This window comes from Notolepis coatsorum (assembly GCF_963971535.1).
Source record: "Notolepis coatsorum genome assembly, chromosome: 3".
Classification (NCBI taxonomy): Eukaryota; Metazoa; Chordata; class Actinopteri; order Aulopiformes; family Paralepididae; genus Notolepis; species Notolepis coatsorum.
Window position 1 is genome coordinate 204765694 of NC_140167.1, and position 25565 is coordinate 204791258.

A 25565-nucleotide genomic window follows, 5' to 3' on the forward strand; every position below is an offset into this window, starting at 1 on the left:
CCTCTCTGTCTCTCTCTCCCCCCTCTGTCTCTGTCTCTCTCTATCTTTCTCCCTCCCTCTCTCCCTTCCTATCTGTCTCTTTGTATCTCTAAAAAAAAACTCAAGGCCTGGAATTCCTTGAAAACAGCCAATCTTTTAACATAGGTGCTTAAAAAGTCCTTGAAATTCGAATCAACCATTCACGTTGAAAGTTTTGTTCATCCATGATAAAATAGTTCTGAATCAAGATATTTTTTTTTATCTAAACAAAGTAACTAATAGTCAGAAATGGGTTTTAAGCCATAAATATTGGATCTGCTAAAAAATATTAAAAAATAAATAAAATAAAATAAAAAGAATAAGCGGCATTTAAAAGTGAATTGTATCCTTTTTAAATGCCCTTTTAAAATGAAAAATAGTGCTTGGAAAAGTAGAATTTCATTTTGCAATGTCTGTGGGAAGACGAGAGCTTCTCCGTGTTACAACACAAGTACAACTAAATGAAGATCCACACGTCACTGGAGATCAATACTGTACATGTGGTTCAGAACTGAAGATGTTTTGTGTTCTGCCTGTTTGAAGATGCACCACATTTATTGATCTTTGTTGAACTGTGGGAACTGTGCTTTCTTATTAAATCTGTTCATTCTGTCACGCCAGAAAGCTCTCCTTATCCCTTCGGTCATAGTATTTCCACAGCCCCCCCCCCCCATATTTTGGATAATTTACAGCTATGATGTCATCATTCAGGGCAGAGGTGATTTCCTCCAAAGAGACCTTTCAACACCGCTTCCTTCCTCCCACAGATGGAACCATATATGTCAGATGAACCCCTCTCCGCCCACGTGGTCACGTGGATGTAATATATTGTATAGTACTTCTGATGCTCACACCAAGGAGTGTGTGGTTCCCAACTGTATATACAGTACGTACCGCTGTGCTTCTGGTCGCTTCTTATCACAGCCGCCAGCCGGGCAAATTAACATTAACACTATCAGTGCCACTTGTTAACATGGTAAAGCATGGTTGAATGCCACCACCCACTTCAATGATAGCGTTGTGAACGCATAATCTCTGTTTTAAATTATGTGTCTAATCTGCCCGTCGTTTATCAATGACTTGTTTGCAGTCAACATTGTCGAAATGGATTGTTTTTTAATCGGTTCATTTCCGCTTTATAGCATTTTGAAAAGCCCTCGTTTTTCAGGAAAATATATAGATTCCGTGATAAACGGCATTTACTGGAATATTCTGGCATACACAAAAAACGTGTCATTTTTCGGCCTATTTATTTAAATTTTTTTTTTTTTATTTTACTTCGATTTGTGTGTGTGTGTGTAATTCCACACATAAGAAAGAAAGATACTGGGATGAATAAACAAAATAGGAAATAAAATGTAGAAATGCATGCAATACATAAATAAATATGAATCTCCATATATGAAATAGAACATTTAGATAAGGTGCTACTGAGATGTTTTGGTGAGTTCTTTGTTTTTTTGTGGAAGTAGCCCTTCTTAAAAATGCATGAACATTCACTGATAATTGGTCTGTAGTGGAGTCTACAAGGTCTACATTGCCGGACCATGTAGAATCAGGACCTTGTAGACTGACATAATTCTGTGCATAGTTTAGTCTACACAGGCCATATTTCAAATAATCAAAATCTTACTTCATTCATCTTAAACATTCTTGATTTGGGGGATTGGTAGTTCCCATGAAATCTGAAGTTGTTCAAACGACAACAGCGATCCACCTTGAATTAAATCACACAGCCGAGTGAAACCTTGTTTAATTAATCCAATCCACTTTATTTATAGAGCACATTTAAAAACAACAACATTTACCAAAGTGCTGTACAAGTCCCACAACATAAGATAAAAAAAATAAATAAATAAAAAAAAGTATAAAAAAATAAATAAAAATCTTGAAGCTTCGAATTAAAATCGAAGCTCGGCCCCGAAGCTTCGATTGCCAAAAAAAGCTTTGAAGGTCAGCCCTAGGCTCAATTGATGAAATATGAATTCAAATCGCTAATAAAAAAAATACGACAAACAAACCCTATATAGCGTTGGTGGCACTCAACTGGCGGCATGAACTAACGACAAAACGCATCCCTGGCACTCAAAATGTTAAGACTGAAATTCACTGGGTGGCGCAGTGGGCAAGGCGCTCGCCACTAACGCAGGAGATGCTGGGTTCGAGCCCAGCTCTCAGCGTTGCTTCCGGCTTGGCTGGTCGTTCATACTAATACAATTGGCAGTATTAGGGGGTGGGAAAGCCGGTGGGTGGGGATCAGACGTTGTGGATAGCGACTCCTACAGGTCGGTTGGTGCGCCTGTACAGCAGGTCGTGCTGTGCAGGTGAAAAGATGCAACAGCTGCCTCCTCGTGTACCGGAGGGGACACGTGATGCAAGGCTTCGTCCACATTGCAGCCGACCAGTGGGAGGCATGGTCTAACAACGTTCGAGACAGGGGAGGGTAGAATTGGACGATACGAAATTGGGATGGGAGAAAAATGGGGAGAAAAAGTAGACAAAAAAAAAAGACTGAAATTCACATTTGATCTCCCGGATCGACGGCATGTCAATTTAATTCTACTTACTCAGAAGCATTTTATATTAACCTAAACATAAAATCCGGGCCATTTATTTTGTCAAAACACTTTCCCCCGAAGTTGTTGAAATGGTCCAACTTCTCAACATTTCAATGGAGAGTCTGTCTGTTTACTATTACTATTTTCACTCCCAGTCGCATTCGATTCTTTCATGGCAGTGCCCAGATATCTTTTAATGTTAACATGAAGATCCTGAGAACCTTTTATGGTTCTTTTATTGAAACCTTTTCTTTTATCTGCTGGTTCAGTGGCTTATCTATTAACTCAATGGACGCCAAGGGGGCGCCGTTTACCTTCTGGTTAGAACGCCAACACTGTAATGCAATGGGGAGAATGCCGTGTTTGCGAGTGCTAAAACTATATGAAATATTATAGCTATGGATCTAATAAACACGTTGATTGTCAGTGAGTTTCTTCCAGTCAACATGCAAAAAACAGATACTTTTTTCATACATACAATATTTCCGTTTTATACCGTGGAGAATGAGAGTATAGTTCCAGAGCGATTCTGTCTAATCTCAAGAAACTCGAGCAAACCGCGCTTCAATGCATTTCCTTAGAAATCATGCCATTTGTCGCTTGATTTATGAATTGTTCTGAAAATAACGCTAGATTATCGGTATTATGTGTCCTCGTGCACGAACACACACACACACACACACACTTGCGCGTCATGCGTGACCGCAACGAAAGAAACATCGGATTAACCCAAGATTGGTAACATAGAGTCCTTACCTCACATCTGATGTACTGCAAAAAGATGAATCCAATTCCTGATCGCCATTCCAAATATTGATCGTGTTTATTGATCCAACTTTATATGTCCAAAATGCATAATCCACGCTGCTCCCAGTCTCCCCAGTCCATGTGTTATAACGATACTGCATGCCCGAGAAGGAAAACCTGGACCGGACTTCTTAGATCAGTGTACAGCCCAAGGGCGAGGGATTCCAATGATGTGCAATACCGGCCGGAAGGCGTTAGGAGGCGGTATTGGCCTTTTGTGAGCTCAGACCCAGCGCCGCGCTCCAGGGCCCATTTCATTCTTGCATGAGGAAGGATAATAACGATAATCTAGCGTTGATTTCAGGATGATTAGATAATCAGGCGAAAAATCACAACGTGATAAGTAGATTTCACTAAAACGCTATTATCACGTCTTTTCCTGGGATTACTAAGAATCACAAACTATACTCATATTCAAAATGGTATAAAACGGAAATGTTTTGTCTGTTTTGTGCATGTTGACTGGAAGCAACTCACTGACAATCGACGGGTGTTATTAGACCCATAGCTATAATATAAGATATATTTTAACACTTTGAGTGCCAGCAGGGGGCACCAGAAATAGCGCTTGAGTGCCAGCGCTGTAGTCAATGGGAGGGCGATCACATTTGCAAACGCATAAACTATATCTTAAATTATGGCTATGTGTCTAATACGCCCGTCGCTTATCAATGACTTGTTTGCAGTCAACATTGTCGAAACGGATTGTTTTTTAATCGGTTCATTTCCGTTTTATACCATTTTAAAAAACGCTCGTTTTTTTAAACTTCCAGAAAAAAAAAGATTCTGCAGGAATCGCGCTTTACTGGAATACACAAAACACGTTGTCATTTTTCGGCCTATTTATGAATCGTTTTCAAATAAACGCTAGATTATTGATAGTATATGTGTACTTATGCACGCTAGAGAAGCGGGCTGAAAAATCGATTATCTTATTTCCTGATCAGCACACACACACTCACAGCCACACACACACATATGGGACACGCTGAGATATAGGTGAAAGAAACTCTGATTATCCCAAGACTGGTAAAATAAATTCCTTACCTCAGATCAGATGTTCTCCAAAAAGATTATTCCAAGGGACGCCCAAGTGGCGAACATTTGCCGAATGTCTTCCCCCCACTCTGTCTCACGCTCTTCTCTCTCTCTCTCTCTCTCTCTCTCTCTCTCTCTCTCTCTCTCTCTCTCTCTCTCTCTCTCTCTCTCTCTCTCTCTCTCTCTCTCTACTGGACTGCCCAGTAGAAAAAAGCGATAAACTCTAAAAAAAAAAAAAAATCTTAAAAAAAATAAGATTATTCCAATTCCTGATCGCCATTCCAAATATCGATCGCATTTATTGATCCAACGCTGGGTACTGGCAACACATATTCCACGCTGTTCTGAGGGTGGGCAATGACTGGGATCGTCTCCGGTTACATGCCTGACAAGTAAAATGTGGATTCCGGACAATTTTTTTCCACATCCATTTCATTCAGTCCAATCCAATGGGTGCAATACCATCCGGAGAGACGATAGGGGGCGGTATTTTCCCTGTTCGAGCTCAGACAGATTCTCACTGGTAACGTGAGGCTAGATTGATGAAAAATGTATGGAAATCGATAATAAAAAAATAACGATTAAATAACGAGATTTCTCGTTCGTGGCACTCAACGCATGGCATGAACTAACCAGATTTCCCGTGGCTGGCACTCAAAGTGTTAAGCACTCGCAAGTGAACAAAGCGCCCCATTGACTTACAGCGCTGGCGTTCTATACAGAAGGTAAACAGCGACCCCTGGCCGTGAATGTGTTAAAGATAAGAACAGCCTACAGAATATTGTGAAAGTGTGCTCCAAAATAATTGGAGTGAAACAGAGAGACCTATGTTCTCTCTGGACGGACCAGGTGGTCAAGAAGGGGACGAGCATCAGAAATCAACCTCTCCACGCTCTGTCTCAGCGGTTTTCGTTGTTGCCTTCTGGCCGCCGTTACGACGTTCTGTTGAGTAGGACCAACCGTTACGCTAAATATTTTGTCCCCTCGGCTATCAGACTTTTAAACACAGACAGTAGTCAGTAGCCTTTTACACCTAGTTGTCTGTTTTTACTTAACTTTTACTGGACTGTGTATAGCATGGAATGTTGTTGTTGTTGCTGTGTTGCCATTGAGATGTTTTTGTTGTTGTTGTTGTTGTTTTTGTTACTCGTGCAAGCTACAATATGAATAGCCCCATGTGGGATTAATAAAGTTGTCTGAATATGAACATGAATCTGTATATGAAGCAAGCGAAGTGTAGTGTAATTATACAGCTGAGAACCAGCAAGCCAAGGAATAGCTATTATCCACATACAGACCCAATACTACAGTCAAACATAGTAAAGTATAAATAAAACAGTTTAGCCTTTATTTATACTTCTTCTCTTTTGTTCTTTCTGTTTTCTTTTTTTAAGTGGACCTCTGCAACAATACAAGAGCTGAAAGTGGCGTCTGCAACCCCTCTATATACTTACTTACCGGTATACACCTGCATATAACCCCTAGCTGTGTATGATAGCATGTACAATAATGCTGCATATACCGGATATATATATTTATTCGCACCACATATATCTATCCACAGTACACCTGTCTGTACTTACCTGCACATCTGTAGATACTAGATCTATATCTGTACATATCCTACTCTTACTAGTTCCGCTGCTGGCCAGCATGACTTACTCCAGTACCATACTGTCTCTACACCTGTATCACTGTACTTATTAATACTACAACTCTGTACATACATCTGATTAGCACTACACACTCAGTAGTACTAATTTGTATATGTTGTACCCAGTTTAAATCACCTGTACATTGTATATTGCCGTTGCACTTTACTGCTATACATTTGCACTCTGGTTGGATGCCAAACTTATTTTTGTCGTACTGTACTTGTGCCGTATGATGACAATACATTTGATTGTAATGTAATCTATGGGAGTGATGGTGGTGGTGGTGAGAACAGCACTAAGAAGCACCTGGTGGGAGGAGCCAGTGTACAGCACAGGCCCCCAACTGTCTTAGAAACCCTCGACTCTGGAACCACTGTGACCCCCCCCACCCCACCCCACCCCACCCAACAAAGCTATTTCCAAGAGGACTAATGATAATTGTGAAGTAATTATGCTTCAATCACCGGATTTTGACATTTCAGATTGGGTCTGCAATTAATATTCTCATTCATTTAAGAGTGCATCTGATTGATGGCGCTGATGGCAGGGTGTGGGCTCTGGCTGTTTGCCAGGCGGCCACGGTTGTAATTCTGGGGTTGTAACGTTCAAGTGGGCTTTAAAAGTCTAAAAATAATAGGTTTTCATTCAGTTCTCTGGGAAGCCCTCTTCCGAGTGGCAGTTTAGGAGCGTGATAGATATGATTGGCCACAGTGGAGAGCGGGGTGAGCGTGGTGAGCACAGGGAGGTGGAGTCTGACGTCACTTTAGGTTCCCGCGCGGCCCCCACCCGTACAGGGATTCATCATTGGGATAATGATGCTCTCTTTTTATTATCGGCTATTGTAATAATTCTGCCTCGTGAACATTGGCAAGCTTTCCATTTGTGCACAAAATGAGTTCCCTTCTATCACTAACATTATTGTTTATGCATTTTTGGTTGAAATAAAGTTAGTTACATTTTTGTCGTTAATAAATAACTACACTCACCAGTTACGCCTGTTGTTCAGTGCTGTCGCCTAACATGTCAAATCACGGCCATTGTGTCGTTTCTCAGTGAACGAAAACATAAACGTTGTTATTTTGCAACTTTTACGATTAATTGCGTTTTATTTTTCACGTTGTACTATCGATTGTGGATGAATACACACAGAAAGGTACACCGTGCCAATGTTCCTGCTTTATTTGTTTTAAACGAGACGATTTAGAAATGTGTCCATTGAGAATACATTGCAATTTCAAGTGGGGTGGACCATGCGGGAAACCAGGAAGTAACCACTACACCTCCCTATAGACCAGGAAGTAACCACTACACCTCCCTATAGACCAGGAAGTAACCACTACACCTCCCTATAGACCAGGAAGTAACCACTACACCTCCCTATAGACCAGGAAGTAACCACTACACCTCCCTATAGACCAGGAAGTAACCACTACACCTCCCTATAGACCAGGAAGTAACCACTACACCTCCCTATAGACCAGGAAGTAACCACTACACCTCCCTATAGACCAGGAAGTAACCACTACACCTCCCTATAGACCAGGTGGTAACCACTACACCTCCCTATAGACCAGGAAGTAACCACTACACCTCCCTATAGACCAGGAAGTAACCACTACACCTCCCTATAGACCAGGAAGTAACCACTACACCTCCCTATAGACCAGGAAGTAACCACTACACCTCCCTATAGACCAGGAAGTAACCACTACACCTCCCTATAGACCATGAAGTAACCACTACACCTCCCTATAGACCAGGAACTAACCACTACACCTCCCTATAGACCAGGAAGTAACCACTACACCTCCCTATAGACCATGAAGTAACCACTACACCTCCCTATAGACCAGGAACTAACCACTACACCTCCCTATGGTGAGCGCGGTGAGCACGGTGGAAAACCAACCTGCCGTGTGGCAGTCTATTTGGAACAGAGAAATGACATCACTGAGAACCTGCCACTATTCCACTGTCTTTCTATTCTTCCCACCCAGCTTATTAACCCCTTCACTGCCACACAACAGCTGGTTAACGCTTTCACCATTAGCGGATGTGGAGCTAATGATGCTAATGATGGAGCATCGCCGTCGGTTGTGTGATAGTAAAGGCTTAACCTTCTGTCGTGTGGCAGTGAAAGGGTTAATGTACTGCTGGTTCCACTTTTCAAAAACATTTGTGTGGGTTGCCATGGGCTGAATCTTTTTTATTCAGACAGAGTTAACATTCAAAGCAACCAATCTGGGGTAAACATTTTTTATAAAAAGATTTATATATCATTTCTAAAATTGGTGCTTTGATTTATGCCCAACAAATAACCAACAAGAGCATGTACACAATTAAACGAGACAACTACACACCTGGGCTACCAGCGAGAAAAATGCTAGAGTTAACTGTTGTCATTTCACAAAGCCTTTAATCATACGCTCAATGACCAAAGGTAGCCTAAAATGCTGTTGAAAGAATTTATGTTCTTTATTATTCTATCATTTCCCTGACGAAACTTTGGGGATCTACATTTGAAACGGCCACCATGGCAAAGCTACCGGTATGTAGTGTTGTCACGATACCAACGTTTTGACTTTGATACCAGCCTAAGTATCACGATGCCGGTTCTAAAACTATCCCACGGCAAAAACCTAAAACATCAGAGAGAGAGAGAGAGAGAGAGAGAGAGAGAGAGAGAGAGAGAGAGAGAGAGAGAGAGAGAGAGAGAGAGAGAGAGAGAGAGAGAGAGATTTGGGCTCAGCCCCTCCCATTCCTCACTTTTGGAAAACAAAACTTAACTCTACCCAGACTCTGCTATGAGCAGTTCCAAGATATTCTAAAAGTATCGATACTAATAAAATGGAGTATTGGGCCACTTTTAACGGCTGGGTATCGCGATACCTTTCTGGCATCAGTGTATCGTGCAACCCTACCGGTACGCGTCTAGTTTTTTACCAACCCATTTCCACGTTCTGCGATCTGATTGGCCACTGACGTTTCTGGTCGTGTGACATGTGCGCCCAATCGTGTGACGCCTGTTTCTATCACCGGTTAAGCTTAGGCACTCTTTCGAAGTTGGTTAAGGTTAGAGTTTGTCTCAGAGCAGGGCGATAGAACACCAGCCCTGATTCCAAACTCTAACCTTAACCAACTGCGAAAGAGTCGCCTAAGCTTAACCAGTGATATAACTAGGCGTTAGGTCGTTTGCAGGCTGTTCGAGGCGGAAATGGGCGCAGAAACAGGCGTCACGCGATTGGGCGCACATGTCACATGACCAGAAACGTCAGTGGCCAATCAGATCGCACCAGAAACGTCAGTGGCCAATCAGATCGCAGAACGCGAACGCGGAAATGGAAATGGAAATGGAAATGGAAATGGAAATGGAAATGGAAATGGAAATGGAAATGGAAATGGAAATGGAAATGGAAATGGAAATGGAAATGGGTTGGTAAAAAACTAGACGCTACCGGTACGCCCCAGGGCTCCCCGGGTAGCGTCGTAGTTATTTTCCTCAAACTCTGGAAATTAATACGCTTCGGATTTGATTGAAACGCGGCGGTGAGCATATTTTGGCCTTTGCGTCATGGCCATGTGAAAGGTTTGTCCATAAAATGCAAAATCCCATTGGGAAAGTGAGTGGTCATTCAAAGTCTTCTGCCACAGAAAGAGCAGATTTGACTTCGCCAATTCTATTGTGAAACTAACCAAGCTACAGCGTTATTGATCTCCAGCCTGTCCTTACTGAATTATATTGTGCGAATGGGTCCATTTATGGGTGGGATCGAATCAGCTGTCAGCGGTACCTCCGGCGTGGTCACTTGTCCTCCGGGGAGGGGCGGGGGAGGGTTGAAACAATGAAGTTGCTGAATCTACATTGACTGACTCTATTTCTCTCTGTCTCTCTGTCTCTCTCTGTCTCTGTCTCTCTCGCTCTCTCTCTCTCTCTCTCTGTCGCTCTCTGTCTCTCGTCTCTCTCTCTCTCTCTCTCTCTCTCTCTCTCTCTCTCTCTCTCTCTCTCTCTCTCGCTCTCTGTCTCTGTCTCTCTCTCTCTCTCTCTCTCTCTCTCTCTCTCTCTCTCTCTCTCCTCTCTCTCTCTCTCTCTCTCTCTCTCTCTACCCCCTCTCCTCTCTCTCCTCTCTCCCCCTCTCTCTCCCTCTCTCTCTCCTCTCTCTCTCTCTTCCTCTCTCTCTCTCTCTCTCTCAGGGTTGCTGAAGTTCTGTACGGTGGGTTTCTGTGGTATCGCAGCCTGGTTTGACTTCATGTTGATTGCCATGCAGGTGAGTGTCAGTCGCCTGGAAACACAGACAGCTACACATTGATGAAAGTAATAATAGTTTTATTTTGAACAATAAATATAAAGAAATAACAATGTAAAAATAATAATACAATATATTATTATTATTATTATTATTATTATTTATTATTATTATTATTATTATTATTATTATTATTATTATTATTATTATTATTATTATTATTATTATTATTATTATTATTATTATTATTATTATTATTATTATAATATAATATAATAATAAAGTACGGTAAGATACAATTATAAACAAACAGTCTTTTGTCTGAAAAGGAATGGGAAGAAGCAAGATGCTTATCAGGTCCTACCCCCTTTTTACAATATAGCACATTCAATTGTTATGGAAGCAAATGAGTGACAGAAGTATTTGAATTTTATCAGACACCGAATTTATAGCATTGAAAATAATTACTTTGAAAACATGTATCTGAATTTTTTCAGACACCGAATTTATAGCATTGAAATAATTACTTTGAAAATCATGTATCTGCATTTTTTTTGCTCCGAATTTACCTATGTGAAATACAAATTCAGTGTTTAAAGTTCAATGTAAAAAATTCGAATGCATAATAAAATTCAATGTAAAAAATTCGATGCATAATTGCGGTGGATAAAATTCAATGTAAAAAATTGATGCATAATTGCGGTGTATAGAATTCGATGTAAAAAACCATCATCCGGGCTACCCAGACAGGATAAGCAATCGAGCCTGGATGAAATCGAACTGACTTCTGGCCTATCACTGCACGGCTTTGTCAGTCATGTGATCACACCAACCCGGGAGAAAAGATGGCGGTATATATACATACGGTGGGGAGAGAATATATACATACGGTGGGGAGAGAATATATACATACGGTGGGGAGAGAATATATACATACGGTGGGGAGGAGACTGTACATTAGGAGGGGTGGGTGGGTGGGAGAGAAATATACATATGGTGGGGGAGAGAATATATACATACGTGGGGAGGAGACTGTACATTAGGAGGGGGTGGGTGGGAGAGAAATATACATACATGGGAAGAGAATATATACATACGGTGGGGAGGAGACTTGATAAGTGCTGGCATAAGCCTAGGTCAGATCGATAACCCCATAACTCATTGGTCCGCATCTCAACTTCAAGCAGCGTCCTGCGACGTCTGTGATGTCTAGGACTCAATGCGTCTATAAACTGCAGGGGTTAAACCCAGCCGACCCAGGCCCACACACAGGCACTCCTCCGTCCTCTCCAGTCATGCGGTTGATTGATTGGAGTTGCGGAGTATTTTATTCTATTTTGCACTGAGAAGGACTTTTCCTATTCATAGGATATCCATTTAACTTATTCGGTTACACGTATTACCACTGTATGGCTTTACTTGATAATCACAGTTATACAGAACCCACCTTTGCATAAACATATTTCTCCTTTTACTCCGTCTGGGGAAAGCCACACTCCTAAGGTTTTTTACATCATAAATCAGGCACATTACTGGTAAAGTTACAATGCAAAAAAACATCTCCATGCTTACCAGTCGTCTTTCAGTTTTGGGAAGAATTGAAGCAAGTGTTGTTCCAAAAGAAGATTGTTTTATTTTTTAACAGTATAAGATTACATTAAAGGTTCAGTTTCATTTTTATAAGTACACAGGTTTCAGCTTACAATGTATCAGGATTCAGTCATCTCCACAAAATCTCTCAAAAAAGTGTGTCTCTTGAATGGGCAACAGTCCTTTTTATATTGATCCTGTATCATATTCCGATTGGTCTAAAAACAGTGATGTCACAGGGATGTCATTTTCGCTTAGCAAACCAAAATACAATACGTAGTCAGTATGGACTCCTCCTCCTTTTTACTAGCGTTACCTTTAGTTACCTAGTGTTTTTAAGTAAGAGAAAGTCCCTCCATTTTTTCAGAACAAACAAAGGGTTTGCCTGTGGTAACCATGTGGTGCCAGGCAGTACCGGGCGAGGCCATCCATAAGATTTCTTATCAAGACTCCTTAGAGGTTTTAGCAGAGAATCTTCAGAGATGCCCTCCTCCAGAAAAACAGTTTACACATCATTTTAGTATTATTCTCTACTGACAGTTAATTATAAGCATGACATTATGAAAACTTTTACTGTAAACATTAAACATTTAATTGTTATATAGTTTTTAAGATTCTCTCCATCGTTTCAAGACTCCCCTTTACTCTAAAATTTCACAACCTCAACCTTTAATTCCCCGGGGGCCCCATCACCTCAGAACATACATGCATGTCTGTCCTGCTTCCTCCCTGTAAGGGTTAACATTACAGTTTACTCTCCTCTGCTGCTGCATCCTCAGGGCCACATTCCTTAGGGTTAACTCCCCACTGCGGGCCTGCTGATACAGACACCTCCTATGCAGACCAGGCAACCCTCCTTTAAGCAGAACAATCATTTCACTATCTTCCAACCAGAGTTCAGTTTTAAAGTCTATAAAAGAATATACTGGTTATATAGGAACGAATCAGGATGTCAATTTCCAAAAGAGTCACTGTTGTTCTGTGGCACTTCACAAGACTGTACATTAGGAGGGGGTGGGTGGGTGGGAGAGAAATATACATATGGTGGGGAGACTGTCTATTATATGTATATTTCTCTCCCACCCCCTCCTAATGTACAGTCTCCTCCCCACCGTATGTATATATTCTCTCCCCACCGTATGTATATTTCTCTCCCACCCACCCACCCCCTCCTAATGTACAGTCTCCTCCCCACCGTATGTATATACTCTGGGTGTTAATCTCACCCAGATGATAGGGTTAGGGCCAGTGGCTGGTGTTAATCTCACCCACAGATGATAATAATAATAATAATAATAATAATAATAATAATAATAATAACTTTATTTGTATAGCACTTTTCATACAGAGGTTGCAGTTCAAAGTGCTTCACAACAGTAAAAAATACAGGCATACGCGGGCATAAAAAGATAGACAGGTAGCAAGGTATGGCAAATCACAGTGTTTCACATTAGGATCTAGCATCCCAATAGGCTCTCCGCTTACAGTTTTCAGTAACACAAATAGTAAAAATAGTTTAAAATGATTCAGTTTAAAAATAGTCAAAAAATTATAAAATAGAATGGACATAAAAAATACAGGCATGAGCGAGCATAGCAAGGTATGGCAAATCACAGTGTTTCACATTAGGATCTAGCATCCTAATAGGCTCTCTATTCAGTAATACAAATAATCAGTGTTTCACATTTGGATCTAGCAAATAATAAAAATAGTTTAAAATGATTCAGTTTAAAAATAGTTATCAGTAAGAAGTAAAAAGTGCAATAACCGACACATGAATTTGATAGGCAGTGTATAAGAGTTGGCAGGGTAAGAATAGTGCAGGTAAATACAAGTTGTGTCAGGATATCCCTGATGTTTCCTCTTGCCACTAGGTGGTAGCAGATATCTATCAGTGAAATGCCTGAGCAAAGAGGTTTTAAGCTGTCTTTTAAAGATGTCTAGCGAGTTGGCTTCCCTGATGTTTTGGGGTAGTTTGTTCCATAGTTTTGGGGCATAGTTGATAAAGGCTGGTGTTAATCTCACCCACAGATGATAGGGTTAGGGTTCAGGCTCTGTGTGTGTGTGTCTGTGTGTGTGTCTGTCAGTGTCTGTCTGTCTGTAGCCCTTTTCACACAGAAATCCGTCATAATGCAGCAATGGAGAAACTCCTACCAAGTGTCATGGAGAGGGACCCTGTCGGCCACCCGCCCCCTGCGGACGGGTGTCCCCCAGGGCTCGGTTTTAGGACCCCTTCTCTTCTCCCTCTACACTAAATCACTGGGTAACATTATCACGTCTCATGGCTTCTCCTACCACTGTTATGCCGACGATACTCAACTCTTCCTCTCCTTCCCTCCCTCAGATATCCACGTCTCTGAGCGGATCTCGGCCTGTCTGTCCGACATCTCCGCCTGGATGACGACCAACCACCTCAAACTGAACCTAAGCAAAACAGAATTGCTCCACCTGCCGGCCAAATCCTCCCCCCTGACCGACCTTTCCATCACAGTCGAGAATGCAGCTGTGACCGCGTCCCCGACCGCCAAGAACCTTGGTGTTGTCCTCGACGACCAGTTGAACTTCTCTGCTCACATCGCAGCGACAACCAGAACCTGCCGATTCCTCCTGAGCAACGTCAGAAGGATACGCCCCTTCCTGACAAAAGAAGCCACCCAACTCCTCGTCCAATCAACAGTCATCTCCCGCCTCGACTACTGCAACGCACTGCTCGCTGGCCTCCCGGCCACTGCCACTAAGCCTCTTCAACTCATTCAGAACGCAGCGGCCCGCCTGATCTCAAACCTACCGAAGTCGGCCCATGTCACCCCACTTCTTAGGGACCTGCACTGGCTCCCCATTGCTGCACGAATCCGCTTCAAGGCCCTTGACCTAGCATACCGTGCGGCAAAGGGAACTGCTCCCGCCTACCTCCGGTCAATGGTCTCTAACTACACACCCTCAAGACCCCTACGCTCTGCATCTTCTGGCCGCCTCAGACCTACTCCTATCCAAGCTCCGGGAGGGTCATCAAAGAGAAGTCGCCTATTCTCAGTCCTTGCCCCACAATGGTGGAATGAACTACCCACCCCAGTTAGGACAGCCGAAACACGTCCAATCTTTCGCCGTCGACTAAAGACTCACTTCTTCAACCATTATCTGAATAAAAAAAAAAAAAAAAAAAAAAAAATCTAACCCTAACTAACCATACTGTCATGCACTTGTCCTAATAAACTAACCTACACTGTAGCACTCAACACTTTGATGAACATTGTTACTCAGCTGATAGAGTTGTGCTCTTCCTGATGGCTTGTCGTACAGAACTTGTAAGTCGCTTTGGATAAAAGCGTCAGCTAAATGACTAAATGTAAATGTAAATGTAAATGTAATCTGGGCAGAGTTACTGTCTTTCACAGGCTGTAGAACACCACATGTTTGTGTGTGCGTTCAGAGAGAAATCATTGTGTGTGTTCAGAGAGAATACCGTGATTCCTGAGTCGGATAGATGGATAGATGCAGCGCAGATGGGATGGACGCAATGCAGTCTCGGGTTGGGGTTCTGAAATATGTCTCCAAAGGCACAGGATATATTCAGATAAGATAAGATAATTTATTTTCTCAACGCACAACTTGATAAACATTCCGTGCAGGTTTGCCTGGGGCGGCGTGGCTCAGGGGTAGAGCGGGTTGTCCAATGATCCAAGGGTTGGTGGTTCGAATCCCGCTCAAGCCCATGTCCATCCCACTGCCGTTGTGTCCTTGGGCAAGACACTTAACCTACTTGCCTCGTATGAATGTGTATGCATGTGAATGAATGTTGGTGGTGGTCGGAGGGGCCGTGGGCGTTGATTATTCGCCACGCTTCCATGAGTCTGCCTCAGGGCAGCTCTGGCTGCAATTGTAGCTTACCACCACCGGTATGACTGTGTATGAACGAATAATGGACTCTGTGAAGCGCTCTGGGTCAGTGAAGAGCGCTATATAAATCCAAGTCGTTATTATTATTATACAAGGCAGCTAACCCTTTCACTGCCACACGACAAATGCAAATGCGGAGCTAATGATGCTAATGATGGAGCATCGCCGTCGGTTGTGTGATAGTAAAGGGCTAACCTTCTGTATTGTCACAGTGAAAGGGTTAACCGGCTGTCGTGTGGCAGTGAAAGGGTTAAGATCAAGCCTCTTTCATCTCAAACTCCGACCTCAACAGAAGCGCCCATCAGAACCGCCCGCCCATAAAAACTCTATGCAAACTAAGTCCACTCCCCAGGAGTGAGATGTACCCCTGACCCATGTTCTCCCGTTCCCATCCGTCTGGCTGTCCGTCTCCATTCTACGCCGCTTGTGGAGTCAATTAGAAGAGCGTTCCGGAAGGCGTCAGTCACTCTGCCAGAGAGCCGCCACCCAGAATGTGACGGAATCAATGGGTGTAAATAATAATTGGACGTCTGGCGCCTAATTCATTTATTCATTCTTGCCGGCGGGGGGGGGGGGGGGTGTGTGTTTGCCTCGGCTCCGCGCGGCTCTTACCTCCAGGTGCTTGGCTGTTAAATATACTATATAATATAAAATATGAGGCCGTGCGGCCGCCACTCTCTGGGGGAGGACAGCCTCTCTATCACAAGTGTCACTCTCTTTTAAAAAGGACAGAGCGAGAATGAGACATTTGGCGTGTGTGTGTAAGGACTACTTAACAATAGACTCCCCTTCCACCTGATGGATGGATTACATCTGTATTATTATTATTATTATTATTATTATTATTATTATTTATATACACATATAGAATTGCTCCATATGGATTTTAATATATCATGCTTTTAAGTACTGTAGTTTTAATGTAGTTGGTGTTTTTTTATAGTGGTGTTTTTTACTGTAGTTGTAATGTACCGGTAGTTGGTGTTTTTTTATAGTGGTGTTTTTTACTGTAGTTGTAATGTAGTTGGTGCTTTTTTTTATAGTGGTGACGAGTGTCTATGTATTGTGAGTGTATGTTTGTCTTTTAACCACTGCACAAATGAAGTTCCGAAAGGAAAATAAAGTAGTTTGAAGTGTGTGTGTGTGTGTGTGTGTGCGTGTGTGTGTGCATGTGTGTGTGCGTGTGTGTGCGTGTGTGTGTGTGTGTGTGTGTGCGTGTGTATGTGTGTGTGTGTGTGTGTGTGTGTGTGTGTGTGTGTGTGTGTGTGCGTGTGTGCGTGTGTGCGTGTGTGTGTGTGTGTGTGTGTGTATGTGTATGTGTGTGTGTGTGTGTGTGTGTGTGTGTGTGTGTGTGTGTGGAGGCTATCTCCAGGGAGAGTTAGAAGGTAGATGCCACAGAGACGTGGTAAACATCATCTGAAAGCTGGGAACCTGAAGAGTAGTTTGAGATGCACTGTGTTCACTCAAGTTTTTATTATAGTCATAAATCTGTAATAAACATGGTAAAAATAAATTATGGCCATTTCCACGCTCAATTATGTCTCATAAAATGGACTGCATTTATAGAACGTCTTTTTATCCAAAGCGCTTTACAACGTATGCCTCTAATTCACCCATTAACTTGTGTCTTGCTCAAGGACACTTTGGAGGCGTAATCGAACTGGGAACCTTCAGATGACCAGATTACGTCATACACCTTGAGGAAAAGCATGAAATATTCATGCTGTGATTCGGTATCAAAAACCTTTGACGTTTGAAGATTTCTGTAAGAATTGGATTTTTAGGAAAACCTAGGAAAGCCATACATCCTCTGAATGGCCCAGATGTCTAGTTTGTGGTTGTATAGTTTCATGATGCTGTGATTATCCTAGAGGTCACAGGTAATTTTATACAGTGAGGTCAAGTTTCTAAACATGGTCTCTGTAACTGAGGGGTACAATTCCCTGACTGTATTGTTAGATATGATACTTACTACCACTACCTCTTGTACTTTAGACTCTGGCCACCCAGTACTAGGTATAAATAATTATGATAAACACTCCCACCTGATGAAACGGATCCAACACAAATGTACCAAGTCGAAAGTCTGCGTTTAATAATAATACATAGCAAAAGGTATGTACAACGATCACTTAATTACATTTATGATTTGAAATAGTATGCACTTTTATGGCAAATGAGTATTCGTAGGTAGATCAATATCGAATGTCCAATCTCTGATTGCGCAGGAAGCAAATATACAACCTGGAATATTTAGGGAACAATAGCAATGATACTTGAATGATTATATAGCTGGATACACTAGGGGAAGGTTCCGACTGCTTGTAGGACAGCTGGAGGGGGGGGGGGGTAGAGTCTGGCTGTATCCCGTCTGGCCGAGGGTATCCTGGGAGAGCCCACAGTCGTGCGACCCGGTGCCCAGCGATCCTCGATCCACAGATGAAAGCAGTTGGAGTTGGAGAGACGTGAGGCGACCTCGTCGTGTAGAGCGTCTTCTCACCTGTCGTCCTCTCCGGGGGGGGTATTTCCAACACACCGCAGTGTTGGCCTTTATCCATAGAATAATCAAAGTACTCAAAGCATAATCCAAGCCGGGGAAGGCTAGCCGTCGTCGGTAGAATAATCCAATATACAGGTCCACTCGTTCTTTGGCCTGGAGCTCCTCGGGTGCAGCTTCACGTGGGGTCAACCACCCTGGATAAGCGTCCAGCTGATGCCCGAAACGATGGGGGTGCTGATTACTATAGAACTCTTACCGCACGAGGCACTACATATGAATAGACTATTATTAGCTTAATAGAATACGTCCAACTCGACGATATAGTGCCAAATATGACTATTCAAATATTAATATACACGATGTCTCAATGCCGATACTGGGCCGAATTGGCCTTACTGCCCACACGTGGTTCGCGGGGAGGCTTTTGCGTCTGTCACTCTGTTGGAGGGTAAGGAACTGGACTAAAAGGAAAGCTCTACTTTAATAGCGCAGTATATATACGCACTATGAACAAATAGTACCATTAGTGGTGCGGTAGACATATTCCTACGCGGAACTAGGACTTGTCCATACATGTTGAGCGGTACGATTGAACCTGGTCTGAGGGGTATGGCGACCTGGCACCAAGGTCTCGTCCAATGGTAGAATGGAGACTATTATGGGATGTTCAGTAGACTAGAAGGGATATTCAATGCATATTGTACAAGGAATATATAAGGGATATCAGGGGATATACAAATACAATTAAATATATATATATAAATAAATATATATATTCGGTTTAATCTGATCCTTCAGAACAGCCGCCCCCTAATTGGTCCCAACCCAATTAGTTAAGCAGAGACAGATTAACCGCACTGTCTACCACTCAAGGGTTCGCTGTAAGGGTCAGTCAACTCACAAAGTCATAGGGTCATGGTCATCATCGATTGTGTCTGGGAGTCGGGGCAGTTCTATGAGCCTCGCCACAGGACGGGTGTAAATGCGCCCCTGGACGAGTACTTCAGCTGCTCGGACCTTGCCATCGGCACCGGTGATCACTTTGCTTACGCGGCCAGCCGGCCACATAGCTCTGGGTAGTGACTGGTCAATAATCATGACGACTGTTCCTTCCGTCAAATTGTCTCTCTCTTTTACCCACTTCTGGCGGGTCTGTAGAGACGGTAGGTAGTGCAGTAGGAAACTGCTCCAAAACTTGTCGGCTAATACTTGGCTGTACCTCCACATTCGTCGGCCGTTCGCTTCTTCAGGCCGGTACATTGTCTGGGGTAACGCGGGATCTAGCCGCCCCATCATGAGGGTGTTGGGGGTGACTGGGTCGACATCTGCTACATCACTGGAGACGTAACCGAGGGGCTTTGAGTTCAATACTCCCTCAATCTCCGTGAGGACTGTCATTAGGACTTCTTCCGCCACAGTCTGGGCCCCAAGTACTGCGTACAGGGCTGTCTTTATAGAACGTACTTCTCGTTCCCAAGTTCCACCGAAGTGGGGTGCGTTTGGGGGGTTGAATTGGAAGTCAATCTGGGCTGGAGCGAGGTGGGTCTTAAGTTCTGGGCCCATAGCTTGGAAGCTCTCCCTCAGCTCTCTTTCTCCGCCTTTGAAGTTTGTCCCGTGATCGGACAATAATGTAGACGGTTTTCCTTTCCGTGATGTGAATCTTCGGAAGGCCATAAGGAATGAGTCTGCGCTCATGGTCGGAAGGAGCTCGATATGTATCGCTCTGGTGGTCATGCATTTGAATACAATACCCCACCGCTTCTCTGTGCCTCTTCCTTTCTTTATGTGCAGCGGGCCAAAACAGTCCATGCCTGTTGAGTGGAATGGCTTGTCGCCGAGTCGGAGGCGACATGGAGGTAGGTCAGCCATCCGTGGTATGCTGGGCTGCGCGCGCCACTTTCGGCAGTCTAGACAGGTTCGCTGGAAGCGTCGCACCGCCTCTCTTCCTTGAAGTATCCAGTAGCGACGTCTGATTTCCGCGAAGACTCTCTCTGCTCCTGCGTGGTGTACATCCTCGTCGTATTTCTTTATAATCAGCTATGTGACCTTGTGTCGGCTGTTCAATACGATCGGGTACTTAATGTCATCCGGTAAATTGGGGGCTCTCCGCAGGCGACCACCCACTCTGATGAGGGTATGTGTGTCACTCTCGGGGGCCAGATGAATCAATCTGCTGTCTGATGGGACGGGCTTTCCTCCCTGTAGACAGTCTAGTTCATCGGGGAACGAGTCTCTCTGGGCTCGTTGCAGTAGAAGCAGTTCTGCTTCCTCGTAGTCAGCTGCTGACATATCAGCGGGGGACTTAATCTCTGGGTGGTGCCGCAGGAATGTCCGTTGCTGCGCACTCTCTATGGTAATGCAATCGTCTATGTTGGGGTCTGCGGAGACAACAGTGCTCAATCCACAGAACATGGGTTTCTTATTCTCAGCCTCCTCGTCACTTGCTTCCCTCGGGGTGGGCGTGGGCCAATCTCCTTCCGGGAGCTTGAGGAATGCTGGTCCGTCACTGTAGATGTTATGACGGGTTAAGTCATCTAGGGACATTCCCCGGGTGATGACGTCAGCTGGGTTGTGTTTTGTATCAACATAGCGCCAGTTTGCTTCTCCGGTTAACTCTCCGGTTAACTCTTGAATCTCAGTGACTCTGACTCCCACGAATACTTTGTATTTGCATGAATAAAAAAAAAAAAAAAAAAAAAAAAAAATCTAACCCTAACTAACCGTACTGTCATGCACTTGTCCTAATAAACTAACCTACACTGTAGCACTCAACACTTTGATGAACATTGTTGCTCAGCTGATAGAGTTGTGCCCTTCCTGATGGCTTGTCGTACAGAACTTGTAAGTCGCTTTGGATAAAAGCGTCAGCTAAATGACTAAATGTAAATGTAATGAATCCGATTTGATCCAGGCGAGTACTGTTGTGGAATCTGACCACAGGATTGTTCTATGCACCGGAATGGTGAGCTCACGTTGGATGAGCGTGGCTAGATGCGCTCCTGCGAGGGCTGCGCAGAGCTCTAGACGTGGGATAGACTGTTGCTTGCGTGGGGCTATTCTCGAGCGGGCGAGGATGAATGCTGTGTAGATCTCTCCCCCCTCTTCTTGGGCCCGCAAGTAGGCTACTGATCCGTAGGCGACCTCGGAGGCGTCACTGAAGACGTGTAAATCCATTTTACATGTCTCTGGCCTCACCGTGGGTGGGAAGTAGCTTCGGCGTATATTAACGCCTGGGAGTGAGTGGAGTTCCATCTCCCACTCTCCAGGTGGATGCAAGGTGTGCGGGAATGGGGTCGTCCCAGCCCTGGTCCTTGTCCCACAATGCTCGTACAATCATCTTTGCCCTGGTGGTGTACGGTAGTATACATCCTAACGGGTCATATTGTCGGGCGAGTGTTCTGTACACACTCCGTCTGGTGGTCGGTATTGCCGTCGACCTTCCCTGCTCCGTGGTCAGGGGTTTGTGTCTATAGTGGAGCGAATCTGTTTTGAAGCGCCACACTAGTCCTAGTGTCATCTCTTGGGCTTCTCCTGGGATTGTGGCCATCCAGGTCTCGCTGCTCGCTGCCTTGTCCTCGGAGGAGAGGCTGCGCAGTACGTGCGGATCGCTGCTGGCCCACTGCCTGAGATCAAAGCCGCCTTTGATCAGAGAGGCGCGGAGTTTAAGTAGGAGAGCCTCGGCTTCTTCCTGGGTCGAAACGCTTTGTAGACAGTTATCTACGTAGAAGCTGTTCTTCACACTGTGTCGGACCTCTTCGTCCGCTGCTGGGTCCTCTGCGACATGTCTCTGTAGTGCAAATGTAGCACAGCATGGGCTGCATGTAGTTCCGAAAGGGAGGACTTCCCATTGGTAGATGGCTGGGTGCTCATCTCCTGGCCTCTCTCTCCATAGGAACCGCAACAGGGGCTTGTCCTCCTCTACTAATCTCACCTGCAGGAACATCCCTTTGATATCCCCGCTGATAGCCACCTTGTCCTGGCGGAAGCGGAGTAGTACGCCTAGTAGGGAGGGGCCGAGTGTAGGACCGGGCAATAGCTCTTTATTCAGATTGTGGGATCCGATCTGGTAGCTGCAGTTAAAAACGATGCGGTCTTTGCCGTTGTGATGAACCTTGTGGTGGGGCACGTACCACGATTCCGTCGTCTGGTCGGCCTCTTTAATGTCAATCTTTGTGACGTGTCCCGCTGTGATGAGCTTCTCAATCTCAGCGCGGTATACACTTTCTTGGGCGGGGTCCTTGGCTAAGCGCCGCTCTGTGTTTAGTAGGTACCGCTCTGTGGCGTCTTTCTTTGCGTGAAAGGTAGGCATCCCTTCCCGCCGCAGGAGTGGCGTGGCGTATCTCAACACGCCGCTGACTGGGACTCTCTTTGTTCCCGTCTCGAGGAGGTTAATGGCGTAGATGTCGTCTTTAGAGCGAATGTCTTTCTTTTCGTTCTTAAAGGGCATTTGTTCTAAGGTCCATAGCCTCTCTACATGCTGCAGGAGTGCGGTGTCTCCCTCTGTGACTCGGGAGTGGAGACAGCTAGTGGCTGTGGTTCGGTTGAGAGATTTGGCGAGTGGGCCTTGGAGAGTCCATCCTAGGCGGGTCTCGACTGCTGCAGGACAGCCTCTGGGTCCGGTATGAACCCGGTCTATCGGGACAATGAGGTCTGCATGGTCGGAGCCTATCAACAGTGTCGGGGTAGCACCGTCTATGAGTGGGATCGGTAGCTTGCGTAGATGTACATATTTCTCCATCAGCTTGGCTACGGGGTATGTGTACCGCGAGAGTCCTATTTCTTGGCTGGTGAAAGCGTCTGTAATCCTGTACCGTCGCTCGGGCTGGCCGCTTGCTGCGATAGAGAATGAGACATTCTCGCCCTTTATCGTTTTCAAATCTCTTCTTATTGTCCGAATTGTCATTTGGTTTTCGCTCCCCCGCAGCCCTAGCTGGGCCGCAGCGGACGCGAGCAGAAGGGTCTTCTCTGACCCGTCATCAAGGACGGCGTAAGTGTCCATGACTTTATTCTGGTAGCTCAATGTCACACGGACTACCTTTAAGAGCACTCTGGCTCCGCTGCTGCTGGCGGGGTCGATGTACATGACGCTTGCTTTGCTGCTTGATGGTGCGGGTGGAGGCCGCCGTCTGTTACTGTCGTGGAGTATGTCCAGATGGGCTCCATCGCACCGACTGCACTTTTTCTTTAAGCGGCATTCGGCTGCCATGTGTGATCGCGCACAGCGAAAACAGCGTCTGTTGGACTTTATCCATTGACTCGCTTCCTCCGCATTCATCTTGGGGAATGAGTCACATTGTGACAGCCAGTGTTCTTTCTCACAGTAGGGGCACACTATCTTCCACTTCTCCTTTCTTGAGGGGGTACTGTGGCTCCTACTGCTTGGCACTGACTCCGATTGGTGCATGACAGTCACCAATCTTCTTCCATCATTTAGTCTCCTGGTTCCTTCTCTGGAGCCAGGGGTGCTCCGTCCGAATGTATCTAGCCGTAAGCTGCTGACTTCTCTCGCCAGGAAGTCTGCTAGATCGAGGAGGTTCGGTTCGGGGCCATTAGGGTCTCGGTGGTCTCTCTGCCGCCTAAAGCGCTCCTGTCGGGCGGGCGGTAGCTTCTCCAAGATCCTCTCTACATTTGAGTTGGCGTATAGTTCATGCCTACCCTTTTCCCTCTGCGCTCCCAGCATCCCTACTAGGGACTGCACTCTGATGGACAGGTCGTCCAGTGCTCGATTGTCTGTTGCTGGGGGTAGGCGGTCGATGTGCCTGATCTCCTGGATCACGTAATCCCATATACGTCCATATCTCTGGTCCAACGCTACCAGCGCTGCGGTGTATGGGGTTGTGGAAGTGGCGTAGGCGAGCGCTATGTTGTGCGCGCGGGGTACCTTTAAATGCTTCAGTAGTATCGCGTATTTATGGCGTTCATCAATGACATCCACCAACATTGTCTCCAGACACATGCGGAGCTCCGTATACTGGGCCCGGTTCTCCTGGGTGAAGTCTGGTACCATAGGTGTGCCAATGTATGACGCGGATTGTTGATACATCGGCGAGCGTTGGGGGAGAGGCCTCCTAGGCGAGTCTCCTCCTGCTCCTTGGCGTGGGCTGGTACCGGCTGTGTACCATGGCCCGCTGGTCCAGGTGCTGTTCCTCGGTGCGGGTCGTGCGTCGTGCTCACCCGTGAATAGCGTCGGGGGTCTGTAGCGCAGCTCCGCGGGGGTATAGCCTGGGCTGTACTGGACCTCCTGGTCCGGTAGAGTACTGTGCTGTCGTCGGGCGTGGTTCTCCTCCTCTTCCTCTTCGTCTTCCGTGAGGTCATCCAGGGCTTGTAGTCTCTGATTTAGCCTCTCCGCAGTGTATGCTGCTCCTTCCCGGTGGCTGGGTCTCGCTTGGACCGGTTGGGGAAGGGGGTCTGCGGGGGGTATAAACCTCGTCTGTTGGTCAAGTTCAGGGTCGCTTACTCGGCTAGGGGATGCCGCCCTGGAGTGATGTCTAGACGAGTTCCTGGAGCCTCTGGTGGAGGGAGGGGGTGTTGTCCTTCTGATCAGCTGTTCTATTAGTTGCGCTTGTGCTCTGTCGCGCTCGGCTTCGCGCTTGGTGAGATCCGATTCTCTCTGGGCAACGGTGGCGGCGCGCTGGGCGTCGGCCCGGTCTCTTGCCATATTCTCTTCCATCTGAATGCGTCTTATTTCCAGGCGTATGTGCTCTTCTTCGCTCCGTTGCTGTATCTGCAATCGATCGCGTTCACCCTGGAGTCTATCGCGTTCAGTAGAGGCTTTCAGGCTGACGAGGAATGCCTGCTGTAGTGTCCTCTCTGCCTCGCTGGGAGAAGACGGTTGTATAGGGGAGCCGTCCCTTGGGGTACTCCGTGCGGAGTCTTGGAGCTCTATCTCCACGGTGCTCTCCTCATCTTCTTCCGTGCCGAGTTCTCTCTCGGTAGTGTTGTCTTCCTCCCGGGACTCGTCGGGGACTACTTCTTCGGTATTGGCGGGGTGTAAAGTCATGTCTGGTTCCCCCTGGTCCCCACCGTGAGCTGGGTCAGTTACGTTAGAACCCATAGGGGCTTCTATGGTCGGGGTAGCCTGGTCGTTAGGGTTAGACATAATTTTACTTTCTAGTTTTACCGCGTTTACTGTTGGTAGAAGACTAGGTTGTTGACTGACAGCGTAAGCCTCTAGGTACTGAGGGAGCTGTCGTTTGCGCCGCGGGCGTTGTTGGTTAGGAGGATCGTTTCGTGGAGTGTTCATCATAGGCCATTTTAA

General features: G+C 45.4%; 1 protein-coding gene across 1 annotated transcript in view; it reads left to right on the plus strand.

Moving 5' to 3' along the window:
- The window catches only part of tm2d1 (TM2 domain containing 1), a gene marked incomplete at its 5' end in the record, with an annotated part of 51006 nt that overhangs the window by 6914 nt on the left and 18527 nt on the right, over positions 1–25565 (plus strand). Inside the window, 2 exons of the mRNA XM_084311518.1 lie at positions 6726–6864; positions 10268–10341. Coding sequence (XP_084167644.1) covers positions 6726–6864; positions 10268–10341 — 213 coding nt within the window. The remainder of the gene's footprint in view (positions 1–6725; positions 6865–10267; positions 10342–25565) is intronic.